At 42.0% G+C, this 23,188-nt stretch overlaps 1 protein-coding gene across 2 annotated transcripts in view; it reads right to left on the bottom strand.

The window, feature by feature from the left end:
- The window catches only part of lyst (lysosomal trafficking regulator), a 74,775-nt gene that overhangs the window by 44,723 nt on the left and 6,864 nt on the right, over nucleotides 1-23,188 (bottom strand). For both annotated transcript variants that reach the window (XM_022255242.2, XM_022255244.2), the window contains exons 2-11: nucleotides 22,463-22,660; nucleotides 19,853-19,944; nucleotides 11,841-12,042; nucleotides 9,748-9,835; nucleotides 3,747-6,673; nucleotides 3,404-3,574; nucleotides 2,941-3,100; nucleotides 2,184-2,462; nucleotides 1,598-1,707; nucleotides 329-809 (exon numbers count right to left, since the gene is read on the bottom strand). In XM_022255242.2, the coding sequence (XP_022110934.2) occupies nucleotides 329-809; nucleotides 1,598-1,707; nucleotides 2,184-2,462; nucleotides 2,941-3,100; nucleotides 3,404-3,574; nucleotides 3,747-6,673; nucleotides 9,748-9,835; nucleotides 11,841-12,042; nucleotides 19,853-19,944; nucleotides 22,463-22,561 (4,609 nt within the window). In that variant the 5' untranslated portion in view covers nucleotides 22,562-22,660. The remainder of the gene's footprint in view (nucleotides 1-328; nucleotides 810-1,597; nucleotides 1,708-2,183; nucleotides 2,463-2,940; nucleotides 3,101-3,403; nucleotides 3,575-3,746; nucleotides 6,674-9,747; nucleotides 9,836-11,840; nucleotides 12,043-19,852; nucleotides 19,945-22,462; nucleotides 22,661-23,188) is intronic.

Here is a 23,188-nt window from a genome sequence, read left to right as displayed (position 1 = left end):
AAATCTGGAAAAATCACACCCCTGCTTTTAGTGTAATTTGATTTGCTGTCATTTTGAGACACATTTCAAAGTACAAAGTGTACACCATTTTATAGTAATCATGTCAAGTTATATAAAAAATATAGTAGTTTAAAATTATAAAAAAACTTTGAGGTTTGGTTTGGGTTTTTTCTAAAACCCAAAGAACTCCAAGATGTAATTTTATCAAACTCCCCTCAAACTCTTCAGGCACAATACCTAAACCTAAACAAATGACAAATGACAAAGTGCCCGTTTTAAGAATGAAAAAAGCTCTGGTGAAATTTCCCCGTGGTCAGGTGCAGTTTACCATGGTCCATTATCTCTTCTTCAGTCAGCTTCACTGAGGCCTGTCGGTGCACACTCTTTCTTCTCCTGAACCCCGGCACTGCATGGAGTCGACTGAGCATACTCAGCTCATCCACCTTTAGCCATGCAGCAATGAAGAACCCCTTCCCCGTTGGGGGCCAGGGCAGGTTGGTGCGGACAGGCAGCTGGACGGGGGCAATGCACCAGGGTGACCGGCTGACGCCCAGCCGGACTTGGACGGGCTCCGACGCGGACTGCCGTTCCTTGTCTTCCTTTGCCTCTGCCGCAGATGGCGGTGTCGCCTGGTCAGGTCGGCCAGCTTTGACATCGGTGATTGTCGAAGCAGTACTGCTGCTAGAGTGGGTCTCGCTGCCGATGAGCGTCTCAGAGAGGGGCTTGACGATGGGGAAGCTGAGGATGTGGGAGGGCAGGGAAGGCGTGTTGTCAACGATGGTCAGCAGCGTGCACAGCAGATCTTCATCCTAGCGAGATGAAACACACCAGTGAGCCATCAACTAAACAGCAGAATGGCAGGTGTTTTCCAATTCACTCAGAGCAAGAACAAGAGAGTGTTATTAAACAAAACAATGTAAGTCCCTTGGTGTCAACTCAACGTGTGCACACACAGATTCACGTGTGTTTGAGGCAGGACACCCTGAGCATGTGCATTCCCAAAATCTAAAGGGGATTTTCCATTCAAGTAAGAGAACACTAACCTCTATTTACCGACCCTCCCTGTTAAAAAAAAAATAAATAAATAAAACAGAACAAACGGGACAGAGATCATAAAAAAATAAATGACTAGGACAAGTCTTCATGCTACATGGCCTTTTGTGTAAGGACAGGCAGTGGACACGGCGACTTTTTCAGTGAGGTTTGTCGTGCACGCGCACTGATATGCAAATGTAGGTAAACAGAGGGGAGTTTTCTGTAATGAAATCCTTTTTGTGTGACGTAACGTCTCCACCTGCACACCAGACGCACACACAAGCCCATTTGAAAAACATCCAACCTGTCTGTCTCTTTTTTTGCAAGTGAGGGTGCACTGCAACTTGGGGTGGATACACCGATGAAGGCCAACGGGTCATTTTTTTTTAACAAAGTCTAATATACAACAATAATATATCCAATAGTCAGACAATAGCAAAGTATCAAACACCCCAATACCACTTCCTTTGCTTTACTCAAAAGATACCGACTCAAAGGTGATAATAAACAAGGCGTCACTGTCACTGTATATTACTGGATGAAGGCCAGTGAGTATACATACCATGAATGGTTGACCAGTGGGAAAAAGCTGCAGGAACTCTCTTAATTCTGAAGTGGCTAGATTGTGTTGCACCAGCACAGCAAAAAGTTCCAGGAGCAGCACCCTCTCAGCTGGTAAAATGATACATCACAAGAAAGCAGGTTACTTGAGCCTTGCAAATAAAATCTTAGGGTTCCTGTTTGCACAGCTGCAGTTGAGACCTCTGAAGACCACCACAAGATTCCAAAAGATACTGCAAGATCCCACACAACCGCACAAGACCAAACCAAGATCCCACATAAGACAACCGCAAGATGTCACAAGATTCCAAAAGACACAACAAGATCCCACAAGACCAACGCAAGCCCTCAAGTCTGAATTCAAGTTATAAACTATTCAAAAGACCTGCAACAAAAGCATAACTTTGTCATTCACTCTGCTACTTGTGGTCTTGTGCCTGGTCTTGTGACTGGTCTTGTGATGGTCCAGTGGCAGGTTTTGTACTGTTCTCAACTACAAATCTGGGTGTTCATCTATCATTGTGGGTAGACCATCATAATGTACAAAACCAGCGGGGAATTTCACAAAACCTCACAAGCACCCTCACCTGACGACACTGTCCTGCGGTAGTTCTGCAACGTCACCTTAGGCAGCCCGCAGTGGTACAGGCTGTTCTGGCTGGCCTGGCTGCTGCGGGCGATGGCAATAATCTGCTTGATGCTGTAGCAGGCCACCTCAGCCGGAAACTCCCTGGCATCGCTGTCTTCATTATTGTTGGTGCCTTCCAGCAGCTCCAGCAGCAGCAAGCAGACCTGAGGGTGCAGGAGGGTGTGCTGGCTCATCGTCAACTCCGCCCGGTCAAGATCCACCTCACCTTGGCTGTCACCTAGCATGGACAGTCACAGTTAAGGGCATCAGTACTAGAGTCTACATGTTGGCCTTTTAAATACTAACCTTTAAAAACCGCACTCGACTGAATGGAGACCACAAAAGGTGACTTTGAACAGCTTTGCAGTGACTCTTGGAAATGTTAATGTTACTCTAAAAACGGTTCTGTAAATGATCACTTAAGGCACATGTGTGATAGACCACCACTGTATTGCATCTTAACTTCATAAATATCCTTCAGATGCTTATGTGCTCCAAGCGCACATTTCAATGGCAAGTCCCTACAATGGTGAAGCAGCAAAGATAACTGTTTGGTAAGGGAAAATCTGAACTGTTGCTGCCAGGTACATCAGAACAATAATGCAGAAAGTATGCTTAAATTGTATTCAGTATCCTGAAAATGTATGGACAACTGTATGTATGACACTCTTAAACACCTACAAATTCAATCAACCAAAACTTTTAAACTATTTTACCGGAATGAATGCCTTCTTTCTCCCTCTCACTGTCAGCCTCATACCCTTCCTCAGTGCTCAACATATCACTAACTTCACTTTGGCTGTCACTGGAGACAGCTTCCTGCAACTCCTCCGGATTCCAATGCAGCATGTCTTCTCCACTACATGTACTATCCGGCTGAAAGAAATATCAACCAAACATTTTCACACCATATGTGATAAGGTCTCTGCACTGGTATGATACTCTGTCAAAACACGAGGCCTGAGAGAGTACTGAACCGTGGTCACACACATGATGGTGGCAGAAGCGGGATAAACTGTGGTTTCCTAGTATCAGGCAAGAAAAAAAAGCAGAGCATGGGCTAACAACCCTCAGTGTGCATATTTGAAGCAATACTTCAAGCCAAAAGAGAAGAAAATGGTCACTGGGGAATCAGCGTTGATGAGTTGTTCAGATATGATGGCTCCACAAAAAACTTACATAGTCCTTGGTGGTGCTGCTGTAGCCATGGGTCCCAGGATGGACATACACCTGCATCTGGGCAACCTTTAGGAGCATCTCAGCAACAGGCCTTCCCAATGCTGACTGCAGAATCCCAGACTGTTTCAAAATCCCCTTGCAGTTCTCAAGGAATTTGGGTATGACTTGACCCTGGAATGGAAGATTAGGGATATTGAGAGAACTCGTGAGGCCACCCTCCACTCAGTGCAACAGCATGTTTACAATCAATGAGGCCAATACCTTTGATGAGAAAAAGATTTTGAATAGCACATAAATGCAGGGCTGGACTGAGAGATAATGGAATTAATGATGCTAATCTTACCTCCACTCTTCCTTGCAGTGTCAGACAGATCCTGAGCAGCGACCCAGCGATATCCAATATGACCTGAAACACATTCACTGGAGCTGCCTTGTACTCGGATTCAGTGCGTAGCCTTGTCACGCTGTCTCTGGAGGGGGACCAGGTGACAGGGAGCCCTTCACACATCTTCCATGTCTTGGCCAGACCCACCAGGGCTTCTTTGAGGAGCAACATGGCCAAGATGTCCCCCTCCTCCTGGAGGAACTGCAGCTTGTAGCTGGCGCTTTGGAGGAGCAAGTTCCCATTGATCCGCCAGACATCGGCGGCCTTGGCCAGGGTCGTTTCACTCAGCTTGCTGAGCTGATCGGGCATCAGCAGCATCTCCTCAAAGCTGTCACCGTTCTCTTGACTGCTCTCAACTTCTTTGATGGTATCCAGACTCTCTGCAAAGGCCACTTTGCCTTCCTCAATAAGGCTTCTGTTCTGAGTGCTGCGGTAAACCCGTTCGATGGGATCCTCAATAACTTCGCAGGACTGTAACCAGTCCTCGTCTGACTCGTTACTATCTGCTGGAGTGCTGACGGCTTTCTTTAGCTCAGGCAGTTTGTACGGCAATACGGTGCAGACAATTTTCACAAAGTCTTGGACAACATTGCAGGTTTCCCCACTTTCACTCAGCGTCTCTGTGCTAACCGCACTATCTCTGGTGTCCGACCGACAACGGTTCTTGAGGAAGGCACCTTGGCTCTCCTCAGACAATATTAGTACCTCAAACACTCTAAGGACGTGCAACCGAGTGGCATGCATGTCCAGGAGTTGCATAAGCTGTGTCAAACCCCCTTCATGTAGAAACTCCACTTGTGCTGAAAGTGTATTTAGGAGATATGGAAGGGCACAGAAGATGTGCTCGAGTACAGGTGGTGATGTGAAACAGGGAAGATTTGACAGGCCGTCAATGGCGTCGGCGTTGCTATGTCGGAAACATGATAGGATGACATTGAAGTACAGTTCCTCCTTGACAACCATATTACTGTGCCTCACAAGATGGAGAAGATGGCCCGAAATCTGCTGGCTAAGGACTTCATCGTGACTCATAAGCAGTGGTGTGTACATTTCCAGCACCCTCCATCTGACTGACCGGATGTCCTCATCATGCTGACTCCCGTCACTGCAGATGGCACTGTCACTAGACATGTAATGGTCAGCGATTTTTGTCCCTGTCACCGTTGGAGAAAGGGAGCGGAGATCCTGGCTGGAGCACTCCTCACAGATACCCTGCACAACTCCTTCCGATCGCTCACCACCTCCGAGCTGCTCAAGGATCAGCTTGCTCAAGACACTGAGGAGGTAGCTCCTCATGGCAACCGGCTGTTCCTTGAGGCTTCTCAGGAAGATGGAAATGATGAGCTTGGGCAGAAGACAGCAGCAGACACCACCCTGCTCAAGTGCAAACAGGATCCGCACAGTCGTACCCTTGTAATGCACCTTCTCCAGAAGTCCCAACAGCATCTCCACGATGACTGCAATGCAGCATTTGGAGCGCCGAGCTCTAAACAAGCTGTTGTCAGCACCTACCTTGGAAAGGCTCTTGGGCCGAGGATGTAGCAGCCTTTCATCCTCATAGGCACTATGTGAGATGCCGAACATGCTGTGGTGGTGGTGGGTGTAGTGTGTATAGTCACAGGTATTGTGGGTTCGTTTTAAACACTGGAATTTATGGACATACTCCAGTTTAGCTCTCTTGGTAGCTATAAGCAGTTTGGCCAAACTGCATAAGAGGCTGATGATGCAGTCTTTAAGTTTCTGTGACTCCTGAGCCTCTTCCCCAAGATGTCTTATCTTCTCATCCACAAAGGTGAGGAAAGACTCAGTGACAGTATAGCCGGCATTCGTGGCAAACTCGTTCAGCAGCGCCATGGCATGGGTGACCACGATCTGATTGTCGCAACAGCTGTGCATGACACCAATCAGCAGTAAGACAACACCAAGCAGTATTTCACCAACATAGTGCAAATTGTTCAGAGTCAACTGCGACCATGCGTCCGGCCGCAATGCATGCGGTCCATTATGGGGACTGCCACCATTGACGTCAGGCTGTGCTTCATGATTGTCAGTTGAACCAGCATTAGATGTTTTGGTGGCCGCTGAACCCTCTGTTTGCACATCCACAACCCCTGTGGGTTTCTCTGTCTTTTGCCTGACAGTCTTGACCAACTGCAGCAGCGTGAACAGTATACCGTTAGACGCCAGTTTGGGTGCTTCGTAATGCTGAGTGCAGCTGTACATGCAGAGGCTGACCACGATGCGCAACACTATTCTCTGCAGCGAGCAAATCAGATCCTCTGACCACCTGTGGCTCTGCGACTCCAAACCACTCAGCTCCTTAGTCTTGGCTTCAGAAGCACGACTATTCATAATGGTCAGCAGGTGGGTGAGCTTAGGAGCCAGGAAAAGGGCTAGGGTATTCCTCTTGCTGGAGTGCATGACCTCGCTGGTACAAAGCCTTTCTAAGAGGGACAGCAGGACAAGGCAGAGGTCAAAGGCGTCGACGTCGACGCTGCTCACATTGCTACAGCTGTCCTCTATGCTCAGTTTCCAGTCCACGATTCGCACTTCACCTAAGAGGGCTGCCTTGGGCAGGGGCGCCTGCTTTGAGTAGACATGCCTCGGCGTTGAATCACTGCCCGACCTCTTTGAGGATTTACGATCGCCTGTCTTGGTCCCACTGTCCGAGTCAGAAGAATCCGTGGCATCCTTGCTGCTCCTCCTGCAGGATAGAGGGCTTCCCTGGTAAGACTGAAACCTGACAGGAGATGGTGGGTTGGAAAGGGTATGGCCCCTGAACGTTGACCTGCGTGAATTGGCAAAGCCAATAGACATGAGACTCTTCTTGGAAAAGTTCCTCTTCAGGATGCAGGCATCAAGCCTTGGAATATTGACACGGTGATCTGGGAAGATCAGGAGAAAAAAAGTAATGAACATCTCTACATCTTCAAACTTACTTGCCTTTTTTATTTTAATGAGTTAAAAAATTAACGAGAACAGACCAAAACAACGAAAGGTTTCAACACTTAAATACGTGTACCGGTACCTACATGTACAATGGTGAAGATTCCAAATAACTTTTCGATAGAAGCCAAAAATTTCTCATAAAAACATATTTCCGCTCAAGAATTTAACTACGTACATGAACTACATTCAAAAGCTGAAGTATCAATGAAAACAATGATACCGGTACATAGACCTATTTATGTCACTAATAAATTAATTGTAATTGTAAATGTAATTTACAATGTAATTAATATGCAAAGTTCCTCAAGTTGTGCATTTAACTGCCTCAGCAAAACACATGTATACATGTACATGTATGCGTACTGTTGTCCTCTGAACTTTTTGCCTGAAATTTATTATAACTTAGTCAAATTACATGTAGGTTTAAAGTACTGATTTAACTTAATAACACAGCATACATTAAAACCAAACAGCATCGATTTGATTTGAAATTTTTACCAAGAAAATCTTTCCTTTTCACTGAAAAAGAGACATAGCAGACTTTATGGAAGTTTTCACACTTTTGCTCCTGGTTCTTTGCAAGAAACAACCCTCTTGAAACATTCCAATCTTTGCGTGCATTGCAACCTGCCAATGTGCGTCCTTAAATACATATCTTCCATTCATTATCAACAAATAATATCCAGCAAATGACCTCTAATTTATCAACAAGGGTCTGCTGCAAACACTAACTCTGCATTGGACACCCCCAAGTGGCTTTGTGTGCTCAAGATATGAATACAGCTGACCCACATGTGAAGTGCAAACCCTCAAACAGATAAGCACTGCTTCAGAAACATTGGTACCGGTATCAACACAACCAGACAACTGCTCAGAGGACTTTGCCGAAGCCTATTGCCTCTGACCCTTGGCACAGTGAACTTGTTCTTCCCTTTCCTCGGATTAGATTCATGAGGCAGAGCACACATGCAGATTCAAGTGTGAAACTGAAGTCATGAACTTATTTTCAATGTTTGTAGGGTAATTATCAAGAAGCCAATTTTAATGTGTGTGTTTTGGGGTTTTTTTTGTACAATTGTACGTTATGATTTCTTGTTCTAAAGTGAAACAGGATTAAGATACATGTACATGTACCTGTGGAGATGTACATGTACATGTACATGTACAGTATGTACCGGTACATGTACATGTACATGTACCTCTGCATGCAGCAATTGGACCAATGAACTTACAACAGTATTTGGCCTATTGTAACAAATCACCACAGGGCAGCAACCAACAGCACTTTTGAGCAGGGAAGATACAGAATGTTGAATTCGTCCTCTCATATCCCTATTTATTTGAATCTTCCGGTACGTGTATGCAACTGAATCTATGTGTATGCATCAGCAGTTTGGAACCCAAGATTTGTACATTAATGCCTGCCAGCAAAAAAAACATGTGGAATAACATACAGAACTCGTACAATACATTTACGCACAGGTACCGGGTAGTTACCGGTACTTTATTCAGTTATGTCTGTGCTCAGAGCACAATGTGCGGAGAAACACTTCTACACTTTTAATGAATGACAAACGACTACCGGTATTTCTGGGAAATTACTGTATAACCCAAGCAGAAAGTTTGGTGATAAATGATGAACTATGGTCACCTGAGTTGAAAATGAAAAGACACACTACTGCTAAAGTCATTGTAAACCCTAATGTTTATCACTACGAGAACTCTTTGTCGAGACTCCTGAATTTAAATTTGCATTCACTACTCAAGTCAAAAAAAAATTGTAAGTACATGTCCTTTTTCATGGGAGTTTGAAATACATGTACAGTATACTCTTTTTGAGACAGAAAATGTGAAGATTTTTCCTTTGCTAACTGATGCAAATCTAAGCCCAAATACCAACTGCCTTCAGAATGCAAGGTGACCGCAACCGCTTAGTTCCACTCTTGTGCTCTTACAAAACATGATAAATGATAATCCCAAAAGTCAACCTGTTTTTGTGACAAAGACGTATTTGATATATGTACATGTACTTCTGGTCCCAAATGCTAAAATAGTTCAGGCATGACAAAAGGAAAAAGGAAAAGAATGCGTGAAAATACACAGAGGGGAAAGGAAAACGCTCAGCCCGTACAAACGCATGAACAGTACATGTATAATGTACATGTACGCTAGGTTCGTGTACACAGGCAGTTAGTCTTTCAACTCAACATGCACAAGGCCACAGGCAACTGGCAATTTCTAGCAATCACAGGTTACTTTGCCATTTGCTACGATTATATCAGACCATAGACCTGTTGACCGAAAGGGAAAAAGCTCTTTCCTGGGTGGGGGCAAGGGCGAGGCACTCTGCAGTAACGTACAACCCATCAGGTGGGAGGGGAGTAACAACTGCATGTATCTGAGGTATTTTCAAGCCAACAGTGATTTTCATCTCCTTTTCTCGTTCCTTTGTCATTTCCCTCTGTTTTTTTACATCTGTTCCAGGGAAAAGGGATACGACGCCCCCTTACTTGTCCCTCCCCTAACGAAATCCATGTGTCAGACATGAAAATCTGGTCACGTATGACACATTTATACAGGTTGCCTCTGCATCAATTCATGTAATACAATAGGGAAAATCACATACCAGAACAGAGCAGACCTACATGTGTGGGGACATGAGGCCTAGCAGTTAGGGTTAGTAGTTCCTGATCATAGGGTTGGTGGTTCGAATCCAGCTAGTGGCGACATGTATTTGGGGCAAGTATATGTAACTTTAAGTTATGCCCCCATGTACTGTACATGCCTCTCTCCAGTCAGGAGTGGGTATGGTTACTATGTTTAGCCCTTTGCACCTGATATGGCAGCATCGAGCTGGTAAACATACCCAGTACTCCCCAGGGAGTTGACATGGTCTCTGCAATGTTCAGATGTCATGAGCCCAACAAGCGGGGATAATGTACATGTACCAGCACCTTTGAAGGACAGACACGGTTAGATACTGTGCACCATAAATATTTTTAGTGCCTACCTTTATGACTGCCACGAACAGGCAAATACATAGCCTCCTCGATGAACTGGACCAAGAGACACACAAAGTCAGGGCTGAAGTCAAGTGCCTGAAGTTGAGGGGGGGGAGGGAAAGGAAGCAGAAGAATTTTGGATATGTCCACTCTCTGAATTTGTGCAAAAAGAATAAACACAAGTGCTTAATGAAAAGTTCATTGACTTGGCAATGGCATCCAAAATGCAAAATGTATACTTAAATAAATGGACACTTCATGTAATGATAAATGCATTATTTATATTACCAAATACCAATGCTACTAAACTTTATACAAGTATACCAAATATACATATGGGTAGTTAAAAGTACACGTACCACTGCGTATATTTGATATATGTAGTAGTATACAACTACAAAGGTCATTTGCCCATCTTATCAAAATAAAAATTCTCTTAAAACCATCAAGGGTTACAGCATGTACACCTGCTGCAGGACAAACACATTTCTTCAGGTGAGCATAGCACTCACATGTTTACTCTCAAACAAACAGGAGCTAACATTAGTGCTGTACATGTACGTACATACATGTATGCATGCCCAGGGCCATATATCACCCATAGTCCACTTTAACGAAGCTGCTCAGGCCATGCGCCCTGAGCTACCGTACGTGTACATGTAGACCAAGAGAGGGCACGATTTTCCTCGCATCGCAGGCTCCTTTGGTCAGCACTGTACTTCACTGGTTCACAAACGACTATGAAATGCACGCATTACGGAATACCAACAAAATGAGAACCCCCCCACCAAACCAATGATGGGGTGCTTCTGCTCGAGGCAGATAGACAAGGTACCGGTACACTACATGTACGGGTACCAGCTAATACTGAAGTAAACTGTGGGGCATACTTGACTGGTTGCCTGTTTTTTACTTAAGAAATGCTCTCTACACTTAAAACAATTCTGTGCTAAAGTGCAACATCATCAAATTGGCTGCCTTAGGAAGGGACGTGTTCAAGCGAGGATCACTTGTCAAACAATGGTTGATATTGCCTGGAACCCAGGATGTTTTAAATGGAAGTCAAAACTGCCCAAGACAGTTTAGATAATTTGAAACTTTGACACCTTTAAAATATTGACATTATGAAATATGTTGCTTAAAGTTCAAAAGGTCAAAACAGCCTGAACTTAAGTTTACATCAACAGACTCAAGGCATCAGCATATTGAATGGTTGCTAGCTTCCCCTCATTTTGATAGGCTTTTTATGGTGATGTGATGTGTAAACACGATCTGAACAGCACTGTACAGATTTGTTTGCCTTAGGATAGTGCTTACAAATGGTAATACATGCTGTGCCATCACCACCAGTGACTTTGGGTCCATGCTTTGAGTTTCAAGTAAAAAGCCTTGGCCCTAGATAAAACTACAGTAAGGTTGAGCACTGTGTGCTCTTTCACACATTGTGTAAATGAATGGCAAAGGGATCACAAGTAGCCTGCAACTCGGAAGCCAGAATAGGAACCACCGAGAAAGCTTGTGAAAGCACCAAGAGAGGTTTCAAGTATATGAACTGTGGGGCCATACTCAAAAGCCACTATACAAATAGGCATAGTGGGGTGACTGAATTGATGTATACAACCTGAACAAAACTCAGTCACCTGAATAATACAGTAGGTAACAAATCCTGTGTCACAAATTGCTTGTACATGTCCATGTATTTAGTACAATCAAGGGTGGACACTCGCATATACAGCAGGCACAGCCATGGCTGTTTACACACAAAAAATCATGCTGCTCCATGCACAGGTACATGTACATGTACATGGTGATGGCTCTCCATACGAACACACAACATTTTGGGCTATGCCAAAAACACGAAACACATGAAACCATTTTGCCTTTTGTCAGATAAAGAAATTTCCTAACTCAAAAGTTATGGTTGTGCTTCTAATTCAAAGACATTAAACTTTCATTCGGAGACAGAATGTATGTGTGTGTTCCATTTCACCAAGCTTTGCCTCATGGCGTAAACATTCAACCTGTCGGCAAATGAATCATTACCATTTCACTCATAACTATTCATTATTCATACACTGTAAGATACCGGTATCACACGCACCTGGCTTGAGAGGTTGCACAACGCATTCAGGACCAGCCAGCCCCGGCCATGCAAGAGGAACTCCATGAGGGGACTCGGCGCAGCTGGTGAGCACGGCGGGCTGGCATGGTTGGGAGGGTCACTGGGGTGCGTGGGAGCCAGCTCCTGGATGTCCGCCATGAACTGACGGACCAGGATGTTGAAGACACTGTGAATGTCACCGCTGTAAGGAAATGAAACAAGTGTACATGTAAATTATACGTGAATGGAAACTACTGATGTGGCCAATTCTAACAGTGTACAACAACCAAACAGCATTTTCTGTTCATAACAAAACCGTCTAAAGCAGAAATGTCAAGCATTTTGTAAATGGTCATGTGAATTATGCAAATTTCCAACAGTCTGCAGTCCTAAATTTACCGAATATCATCAGCAACAGCTGTTATGGAATGTTTCAGTTAATATTGGCAAGTTTCACAGCTTTGAGAATGAACATGTAGACATTTAACCTACATGTGTTGTATATGTACTTCTTTCTCAGTACTGCCACTGTGTACTTACATGTACATGTACATGTACATGTACATTTAACTTTACAAGTAAAATTTTAGTTTTATCCCCCAATCCCCCAAAAGTGGACACACTCAGTGCTTGGGTAAACTGTGGAAAAGACACACGAATGTGAAGTCAGGATACTTGCCAACAACCAGTCCCACATGTACACCAGCAATACAGTTCATAAATGTAGAGTACTGTATTCTTAACACTGGTACATGTACATGTGTGATGTACATGTGTGATGTGCATGTACATGTGTGATGTACCTGTACATGTGTGATGTACATGTACATCACACATGTGTGTACAGCAGCTTTTGTGTATGTAAGCATACATATACATGTACAATATGATATACAATGCACAAGATGTCACAGAGCCACCGCTGGATGTACAAGTACTGGTACCGTAGGAAGACATCAGTTGCAGAATTAATATCTTGAGTGCTGTTACATCTATTTTTCCCACCTGATTTTGCAAAGAAAAACATGGCATGACCTTAGCTTAAGGTGCATTGCTGGCGTACAGGGACAAAAATGAGTTTCCTGGACTGGAGAACTTGAAAAAGTGAATGCAGCACAGGAGACAACAGAAGCACTCTTGACATGCTAGACAATCAAGCAATGTGGAGAAGGCCTTTTTCCTACATCGACATGTAGGCAACGTGGACATCCTCGTATCAAACAAGGTACCGGTAAACCATTGCCATACAAGTGCTTTTGATCATGAAAACGTGGATAAATTGGCAAACCAGTCCCCCTACTTTTTCAAAAAGTTGACTTTTGCTTCTACCGGTATGCACTGCACATGAAGTTGCTGTGTGTGTACACTTACATGTATACCGGTACTTGCTGGTACATGTACATGTACTGTAGGTCTTATCCTTCACACTACACAGTGTGTTGCAATTTGCAAAATACATGTACCATGGTTTTTTGGGGGGCAAACTGTGAGTCTTTGCTTTCATCTTAAATGTCGTTACTCTTTACTATTTATTTCCGGTGGCATACAAATCCCCCTCCCATAATTACGTTTTATGGGCATAGCAGTGAGTACAACAAATTTTTGTCATGATACATGCAAATTTCTTAAAAGAACTTACATGTAACTTAAAAATTACTTCATCCAGTTATGATTCACATTAAGAACTTATTACAAACTTGACTGCTGATGAGTATACTCTTACGTGTACATGTAGTGACAGGTGCACTGGATTCTGCCATTACGAGTATACTCGTAGAAAATGAAAGGTTTTGTATCGTAAACTTGTGATTTTTTACATGTACTAGTACTTGTGAGAATTATTAAACACACAAGAAATATTTTTTCATGGAAAGATATACACACATACATGTACACAACATTCCTTCATCCCTATGGTAGCTCTCCTTGTACTGGTAGGTGTATTTATCTGCATTCTATTCTGAAGTACAGACAGCAGCAACCTGAACTGCGAGATGGAAGTACATGTATATGTAGGGTAAAACATACTGTACAGTGCATGTACAGTTACCTCTTGCTACATGTACATGTGTACAACAAAGTTGCAGGGACAAGATTATTTACCAAATGCTTTGTTATCAAACGGGACTTTATTATAAAAGGAGTGTAAACCAAACCAAAACATAAGAAATCAAGAAATTGGGGATTCACAGAAAATGCTCTTTATTTTGTTAGAAACATTTTATTTGCATGTAGCGGTATATCAGCAGAGAATGGATTATGTACTGTACTGCTGTATGTATATTAAATGAATGTAAAATACATTTCACAAAAAAAGCCACACTTACAATACTTAGAAATCACACACACAGATTTTGAACTTTTGAACCTGTTGAATTTAAGAAAGCTTTCAGCCATCAACACCAGCTGTTGTTTTCACTTCACATGTGACTGAATGTGAAATAAGTTTAGCAGATGCACCTGCAAGTGCTGCTGTTTTTTTTCTCCTTCAGAGGAAAAGCATTTAACAGGTAACTTAAATAACTACCAGAAACATTTACAATTTGTGGCTAAATACATGTACATATAAACCAAAACACCAAGATGATTCTTTACATACACGTGATAGTGAAAAACGATCCCATTTTGAACGTACTGCTTGTGTTGCTTTATAAAGTTAACCACCAGCCAAGGGGACTTTCTGAATTAACCTACTGGTACATGTACCTGTCCATTGTATGCAACTCAACGTTCCCTTTCTTAGTTCATCTGTTCAATAACATGTATGGTTTTTTTTTTTTGGTTAACTTTCAAGTTTCCATTAAATCATTTAAAAGAGTTAACACTATCGTAAATCACATTCACATTCCATCATCTGCCAGTGGTTAAAGTTCATATTTTTCCCACCTGTCTTCAGAGTTTAGACATTTTGCCAAGAATTGTACAGGCATTACATGTACATGAATGTCTGGTTTCCAGAAACTGGAGTCAAAATGACAGTAACACGTCGATGGAAAATCCAAAACAGCACAGGGAAGGGGGAGTTTTGTTTTTTTGTTTTATTTTGTTTGGTTTGGTTTTTTGATAATGCATCACAAGGATATTGGAGTAGGTTTACAGTTTGAGGGCACTTTGATTTTGCATGATTTTGTTCCCAGCAAACAGATGATTATGGTTTAATTAGCATGAAATGCAAATACAATGTTCAAGTTGTCATGGTTGTGTAAATTGGGCAAAACACATTAGGAAGAAAATAAAAAGTGTGTTTTCTTATTTGGAGCTCTGTACATGTATACACACACATATCGGTACTTTCTGTATATGTTGAAGTTTAATGAGCAGCTACCGTAAATAATACAGCTGTTTCAAAACAGGGCGCCGCCAAGAGTTTGCAACGCGTTGGCCAATCACAACGCTCGAAATTTGTTGACCCTTTCTAAACGGGCTTTGGGTCGACAACTTTCGTGCATTATGATTGGCCAACGCATTGCAAACTCTTGGTGGCGCACTATTGTGAAACGGCCGTATTACGGGTATGATAAATGTACTGAAACAGTTTCTTTACATAAACATGCATGTACGGTACATGTACATTTACCGGTATGTATGTACATGTATACAGTACCGCTACACTGTACATGTACATGTACCCATATTGGACAATTTTCAGATTCAACCATTCAGATGTGCAAAAAGTTCCCTGTCTTATATTTGAAGCAAACAACTTTCAAATACTACATTACATATCATCAGCCCCTTATGTTCATGTACATGTACATGCATTGGACAGATACATGTACATGTAGGGTACTGTACATGTATGTTCAAGGGTAGGGTACTGTATGTTCAAGGGTAGGGTACTCTATGTTCAAGGGTAGGGTACTCTATGTTCAAGGGTAGGGTACTGTATGTTCAAGGGTGGGTACTCTATGTTCAAGGGTGGGTACTCTATGTTCAAGGGTAGGGTACTGTATGTTCAAGGGTAGGGTACTGTATGTTCAAGGGTAGGGTACTCTATGTTCAAGGGTAGGGTACTGTATGTTCAAGGGTAGGGTACTCTATGTTCAAGGGTAGGGTACTGTATGTTCAAGGGTAGGGTACTCTATGTTCAAGGGTAGGGTACTGTATGTTCAAGGGTAGGGTACTGTATGTTCAAGGGTGGGTACTCTATGTTCAAGGGTAGGGTACTGTATGTTCAAGGGTAGGGTACTGTATGTTCAAGGGTAGGGTACTCTATGTTCAAGGGTAGGGTACTGTATGTTCAAGGGTAGGGTACTCTATGTTCAAGGGTAGGGTACTCTATGTTCAAGGGTAGGGTACTGTATGTTCAAGGGTAGGGTACTGTATGTTCAAGGGTAGGGTACTGTATGTTCAAGGGTAGGGTACTGTATGTTCAAGGGTAGGGTACTGTATGTTCAAGGGTAGGGTACTGTATGTTCAAGGGTAGGGTACTGTATGTTCAAGGGTAGGGTACTGTATGTTCAAGGGTAGGGTACTCTATGTTCAAGGGTAGGGTACTGTATGTTCAAGGGTAGGGTACTGTATGTTCAAGGGTAGGGTACTGTATGTTCAAGGTCAGAAGGTGTACATGTAGGGTACTGTATGTTCAAGGTCAGAAGGTGTACATGTACATGTAGGGTACTGTATGTTCAAGGTCAGAAGGTGTACATGTAGGGTACTGTATGTTCAAGGGTAGGGTACTGTATGTTCAAGGGTAGGGTACTGTATGTTCAAGGGTAGGGTACTGTATGTTCAAGGGTAGGGTACTGTATGTTCAAGGGTAGGGTACTCTATGTTCAAGGGTAGGGTACTGTATGTTCAAGGGTAGGGTACTGTATGTTCAAGGGTAGGGTACTCTATGTTCAAGGGTAGGGTACTCTATGTTCAAGGGTAGGGTACTGTATGTTCAAGGGTAGGGTACTGTATGTTCAAGGGTAGGGTACTGTATGTTCAAGGGTAGGGTACTCTATGTTCAAGGGTAGGGTACTGTATGTTCAAGGGTAGGGTACTCTATGTTCAAGGGTAGGGTACTGTATGTTCAAGGGTAGGGTACTCTATGTTCAAGGGTAGGGTACTGTATGTTCAAGGGTAGGGTACTCTATGTTCAAGGGTAGGGTACTGTATGTTCAAGGGTAGGGTACTCTATGTTCAAGGGTAGGGTACTGTATGTTCAAGGGTAGGGTACTGTATGTTCAAGGGTAGGGTACTGTATGTTCAAGGGTAGGGTACTGTATGTTCAAGGGTAGGGTACTGTATGTTCAAGGGTAGGGTACTCTATGTTCAAGGGTAGGGTACTGTATGTTCAAGGTCAGAAGGTGTACATGTACATGTAGGGTACTGTATGTTCAAGGTCAGAAGGTGTACATGTAGGGTACTGTATGTTCAAGGTCAGAAGGTGTACATGTACATGTAGGGTACTGTATGTTCAAGTTCAGAAGGTGTACATGTAGGGTACTGTATGTTCAAGGTCAGAAGGTGGTAATTACCAGTACAAGTGGATTTTGTGCAAGTTCTGATGTTTACAGACTTGCTACAGGTACAAAAGCACACTGTTTGGCATTCTTTACATACTGTTCATGTACATGTACCTCAGTGCTGATAAAAATGATCAAGATTTCTTTCGCATGCCAAACATGTTGAGGCAAAGGTCGACACTGGGATGGGAAAAAATGTCTACCACACCATGTTCTCACACACAGTTCTCTCCAACCTTCCCACATTTGCACTTTTCTACTCTTGTCACTAGTCACAGCTGGGTTTGTGTCTGATTGATCACTCAAGTAATCCACTTGGTGGCACTGTGTTGGGTTGTTATTACTTTTTTTTTCCTTTTTACTTTAAGTCAGTATGCATTCCATTTATTATTTTCCTTAGATGGCCACAAGAGAAAACTAATTTTTTTCTTTTCCTTTTGTACGGTTCGTATCAGTTACAAGATGGATCTAAGTTAAAGTTCATTGGCCAACTGTCAAAATTCTTTTTTCTAATTGTGTCCTGACCTTCAAAATAAATCACCACCCAGTCTTCCTGAACCAGGTGTCTTAGTCACTTTCCCAAAGTCTCACGTAATTAATTTAGCAAGGCAAATTTCCAGGTTACACATTCATGGGTCTGATGATTTTCTTTGTAATCCCTCCCCCCCATGAGAGATACACATGTACATGTACATGTATATCCTACATGTACATGTATATCCTACATGTACATGTATATCCTACATGTACATGTATATCCTACATGTACATGTATATCCTACATGTACATGTATATCCTACATGTACATGTATATCCTACATGTACATGTATATCCTACATGTACATGTATATCCTACATGTATCATAATGAATGCATCATCCAGAAATGAACACCATCATTAACAAGAGAGAGGCTTGAGACTAATCAAGCCTACAAAACATGTCAGAAAAAATTGAACTTTTGAGGCTTCTAAACTGTTTGTGGTAAAATTACAAGTACATGTACATGTACTCTGCCTGCTAGCGGTATGTGCATACATGTACATGTACATTTTTCATTTTGATGAAAAAATAAGAATATTTGTCACTTAATGTAAACATGTAACACAAAATTCAATTTTCAGAAACCTCTGCCACAGGATCCTTAGCTTAGAGATTCTGGAAAGGGATAATGCAGCATAAAACAATCAGGGTATCTTTCGGAAAAACGACACAATTGTACAGAGATTATGCATGTGTACACAGTCGTCCTTGGCGACCGTCCACTGATAAATTTAAACAGTAGTTTGACAACGAACACAATTTAAAATCATAGCAAATATACATGTACTTGGCCAACTGGTCATGAAGTATGTCAATAATTTTTTTAAGAGTGTGCTTTAGTAGCCCTGGACAGGGTCAAACCCTTGATCTTGTCACCAGCCAGATATCACCGAGGACGATGTCATCACTCAATGGGTGACGCAAAAAAGATCCAACATGCCTCTTCGGTCTTGAGACAATGGTCATGGTACAAGCACTTAATGAATTCAGTAATTTCACATGGGGGAGGTGAAACTTCTAGTACACGTACATGTAACAGATTTTGGAAGAGTTGTATTCCTCTTCTTTGAATATTTTAACAGAAACAAAATTTTCCATCAAAGTACACACAGGCTTTCCAACAGAGACTCCAAAGAAATGGCAAAAACAGCAAACCATAGCAGAATACGCTTTCACTGACGGACACAGTATACATGTACTACCAACATGCTGGGATGAGAGGACTGCATGTACCGGTACAGTAGTTTGAAATCTGTATTATGAGTGAGTTGCGTAATGGGTAACTGCTGTTTCTTGAACATGGCAGATTTCATGAGCTTAACAGACATTTTAGTAACAAACATGTACATGTACATACTGTTGGTACAGTATAACAAGTGCAGTGATTTGCCATAAATGTTTCTACGCACGCACAAAAACATTCTTTATTCAGATATGCATGCATTCAAAAATCACGAAGATCAGTGTTGGCAGGCATGCTATTTCTGGTGCTATGAATTTTGTTTTTAGGGCAGAGGCGATGATATGAGAATTCATCATGAGATTCTCTGTGCATTGTAACTTGAAAACTGAGACTGTTGCCAAAATCCACATCAAGCAGTCCATGAGCAATCTTGTACAGCATGCACATGCTCCAGCACAAAGAGGCCCATCTTAATCCAAGAGAGCTAATGTAGTCTTTTGTTCCTGACTGAATTGGGTTTTTTTCAATGTCTCCACCACAATGACAAAACACATTTAATCCTTGGCCTTCTCACAAAACCAACCTAAAAATAGTCATAATGGAAAGTACATGTACATGTCTTTCTCCGATTGTTGAAGCTGTGTGAACTAGCCTTTCCCTTTTCTCCCCTATCTGGATGTGAAACTCTCATATATATGTACCAGCACCAGTAACTCTTATAAATAAAAAGGTGTGTGGTATTCTACATGTACCGGTATGCGTATATATTGACCTTCCCTCATAAAAATTATGGGGGAAAAAGACGCTCACACAAAATGTTTCCGGAACTCACCAGAAGTTGACAAGGTCTTCCCTGTCAATGGCTGGGTTGGCCGACATCAACAGAAAGGCATGCAGGAAATCCTCCAACCGCAGATGCTTTTCCTGCACAAAATAAACAAACAAAAAAAAGGGTTGGTTGGAAAACTGGTTGAACACAGCAGACTCCAGTCTGGTGGGGCTAAGGTCTGCATTTTACAACATTTGTCACACTGTATCTGAACATGTACACGGTATCTTGAAAAAGTTTGGTTCCACATCCATTTATGAACCAGTATACGCAAATGTCAGGAGTCTAATAACCACCCTCGCGGCTGCGTTTTGTAAGTCCGACGCCTCATACATGTCATAGGTCCGACGCCTCAAAAGTCCGAATTTTCAGACTTATGAGGCATCTGAATAATGAGGCGTCAAATTTAAAGGCATTTTTTTTTCAGCCTCATAGTTCCGACACCTTATAAATCCAACGTCGCACCAAGGTGTCGGACTTAATATAAGGCATCAGTGCGATTGACTGTGAAACATGGAGGAGTGCAGGCCCGCACGATGCGTCGCCCGCAAGCGAGATTCAACTTTGTTCCCACTCGTGCCCACGGTACTGACCCTGTTAGGAAAACTAAATCAAGCAGAAAATCTGCACGGTTCCTACAATGGTCCAGTATTTGCTTAATCCAAAATACGACTACGTGTGAGAATGATGTATGATATTTTGCTAAATATAAAAAGCAGTTTTTCAACTGTAATACTTTTGAAATCTTAAAAATGTTTGTATGTGTCATAAATAGTACACCATACTTGCACCGGGAACCAGTCTTGTTCTAGTGCCGTCTTCATACACTCGTAATGAGCGTCAATTCAAACGTCAGACTTTCAAGACTTCAGATTTTTTAAGGCGTGGGATCTATGCCATGGGCCCAAAAAATTTGGAACTTTTAAATGCATTTGTCGGACCTATGAGGCGTCGGACTTGTGAGGCGTGAGACCTATGAGGCGCCAGACTTATGGATTTTTTAAATGCTTTTTTTGGACTTATGAGCTAACCCCAGCATGCATTGTACCTGCTCCTAAACTCCATAAGTGTCATTTTACATTGAAATAACTGGAATGTATATCACCAATTGAAATGTTATTTCACCCAGGAGTCAGAGGTGCTTACACCATACACACAAATACACCATTTTTCATGTAAACATTTTGCATACAGATATACTAATATTTAAGAATTTATATCAACTACCGGTACATAAGAAAGTGGACTATCATTCCACAAAGCATCACAGACAACATCGCAGTCTTCCCTTTCATTGCCAATTTTTGGGTAGACATTTACAATACAAAGTAAATCAGAAAACAGACTTGACTCATTTGAATTATAACACAACAAAAGCTTGCTACATGTGAAAACATGCTACATGTTACATTGCTACATGTGTAAGTACTGTACGGTACACATGTACAGTATAATGCACATGTATGTCCAGTCTAGATCTACATGTATACATGCACTTTGTGGACATGTGAAGCATGTCCTATACTGAACAGAGTGAAAACTCACAGTACAAATACTGTACACAATCTGAAGTTGAAGTGAACAGGTGATATAACATTAGCCAACACTTTCGGTTTCACCTCGCAGTGGTCATTTGTACATGTGCCGGCACCTTCTGGATATGATTATTGCTCTGTCATGTGATTTGTTGTCAACGCTAACGGCAGCATCATGTGATACACAAACTAAACAGGTCTGCCTTCCCTCATCCAAGATTACTGCCGAAAACCTGGCACAAGTCCAAGAACATCAGGCACATGCAAGTAGGGATGAGTGAGGTAGTAAACATTTACTTTCAAACTAAGCATCTACATGTAAGTGCTTTCATTTACGTGCATAGTACACTGGTACATGTGCATAGTACATGTATACATGATACACACCTGTGAACGTATCAGTATTTAATGTTTTCTCATGGAGTGAGTACTGATTGACACCCTATTTTATCCTTTTTATAAAAAGCAGTGTCCATTCAGTACTGGACAGTTTACTCAACTTTTAACACAAACAAGCCCACAAGATGGATAAATTATGTCAAGGTCTTCTTTTGACCACAAATGGGAAGACTGTGCGTTATCATTGCCCAATTAGCCTGCATGTTGGTAGCAATGGGACGGACCCGCTTACACGTGTACATGTATCAATTGATGTCACAACATGAACTAACTTGGTCACACTGTTGTTATAAATTACATTTAATTTACTGATTTTTTAAATCATTCCCAAGAACAGCCCTTCCATTATTTTATTTTCAAGTGTTTTTGAACATAATGTAAACTGTTTTTCTGTTGAGCCATTTTTGTTATCCAAACAGCCTCAAGCCTCCCCTTCCCCTTAAAAGAAATTCATGATACATGTCCAGTACCTGTCTGCAAAAAAGGGAAATAATTCAGTTCATGCCCAAATATATCTGCCAACCACACAACATAGGCACTCAAAGCACCAAACTAAATTCCATGCAGGCAATTCTGCTGATCGTATTCTCACCACAGTCAGTCACGTGGTGAAGTGGCCTTCTAAATCCCTGCTTTTGTACATTACATGTACATTGCTCAGTTTACCACATACTCTTACCTTCTGAGCAGCCTCTGTCTCCTCACTGGTGGTGAGGGAGATGAACGCCTCCCATCTACCTCGGAGGTTCCGCCCCATCCGTCCACCACCCTCCATCATCTTTGCAAGTACAGGTAGTTCTTCCACAGAGTTTTATTCACACATCACTTAGAGAGGAATGCTCATATGATCCCACCATAATCATCCAGTGCATCCGGTCTGCGAAGAGGGAATAAAATAAGAACATCACCAAAGAACAAAGTTCAAGTGCACATGTGTAGATGATAAAAGGATTCTACACAATCTTAGTGATTACACAACTGTAACTTATTTATGCACCCTCACAAATAAAAGGACACATGAAATAGGACTTTTGTACCAGTAGGAAAGCTTTCTTGCAATGTTACTATGACTTTCCACCTCCTTTGTCGCAGTAAAAGGGAGAACTCAACAACATATTGGTTTTTAAGGTTAATGGAAATATCAATATTTATGAGCTAATGTGTAATGTCATCCATGGCAGAACAGGAATTGTTCCAAAGCTCTTTCTACAAATACAAGTAATGATGAATGTTTATCCCAATTTCTACATTAATTTCTTGTTCCAAGTAAGTTCAACTTTTTATTTGTTTACCACTTTAAGTTATTTGGACAATAGCAATAGCCAATATTTCTTCAAAACTTTGGGGGAGGAGGGAACTGTGACGGACAATTGTTTTTCAAATTACCTTTTCTTATGCCTTTTCG

Source organism: Acanthaster planci, linkage group LG01 (assembly GCF_054643075.1).
Source record: "Acanthaster planci isolate LZ-2023a linkage group LG01, COTS_SCS, whole genome shotgun sequence".
NCBI classification, from domain to species: Eukaryota; Metazoa; Echinodermata; class Asteroidea; order Valvatida; family Acanthasteridae; genus Acanthaster; species Acanthaster planci.
This window is presented reverse-complemented; position numbering and strand designations above follow the sequence as displayed.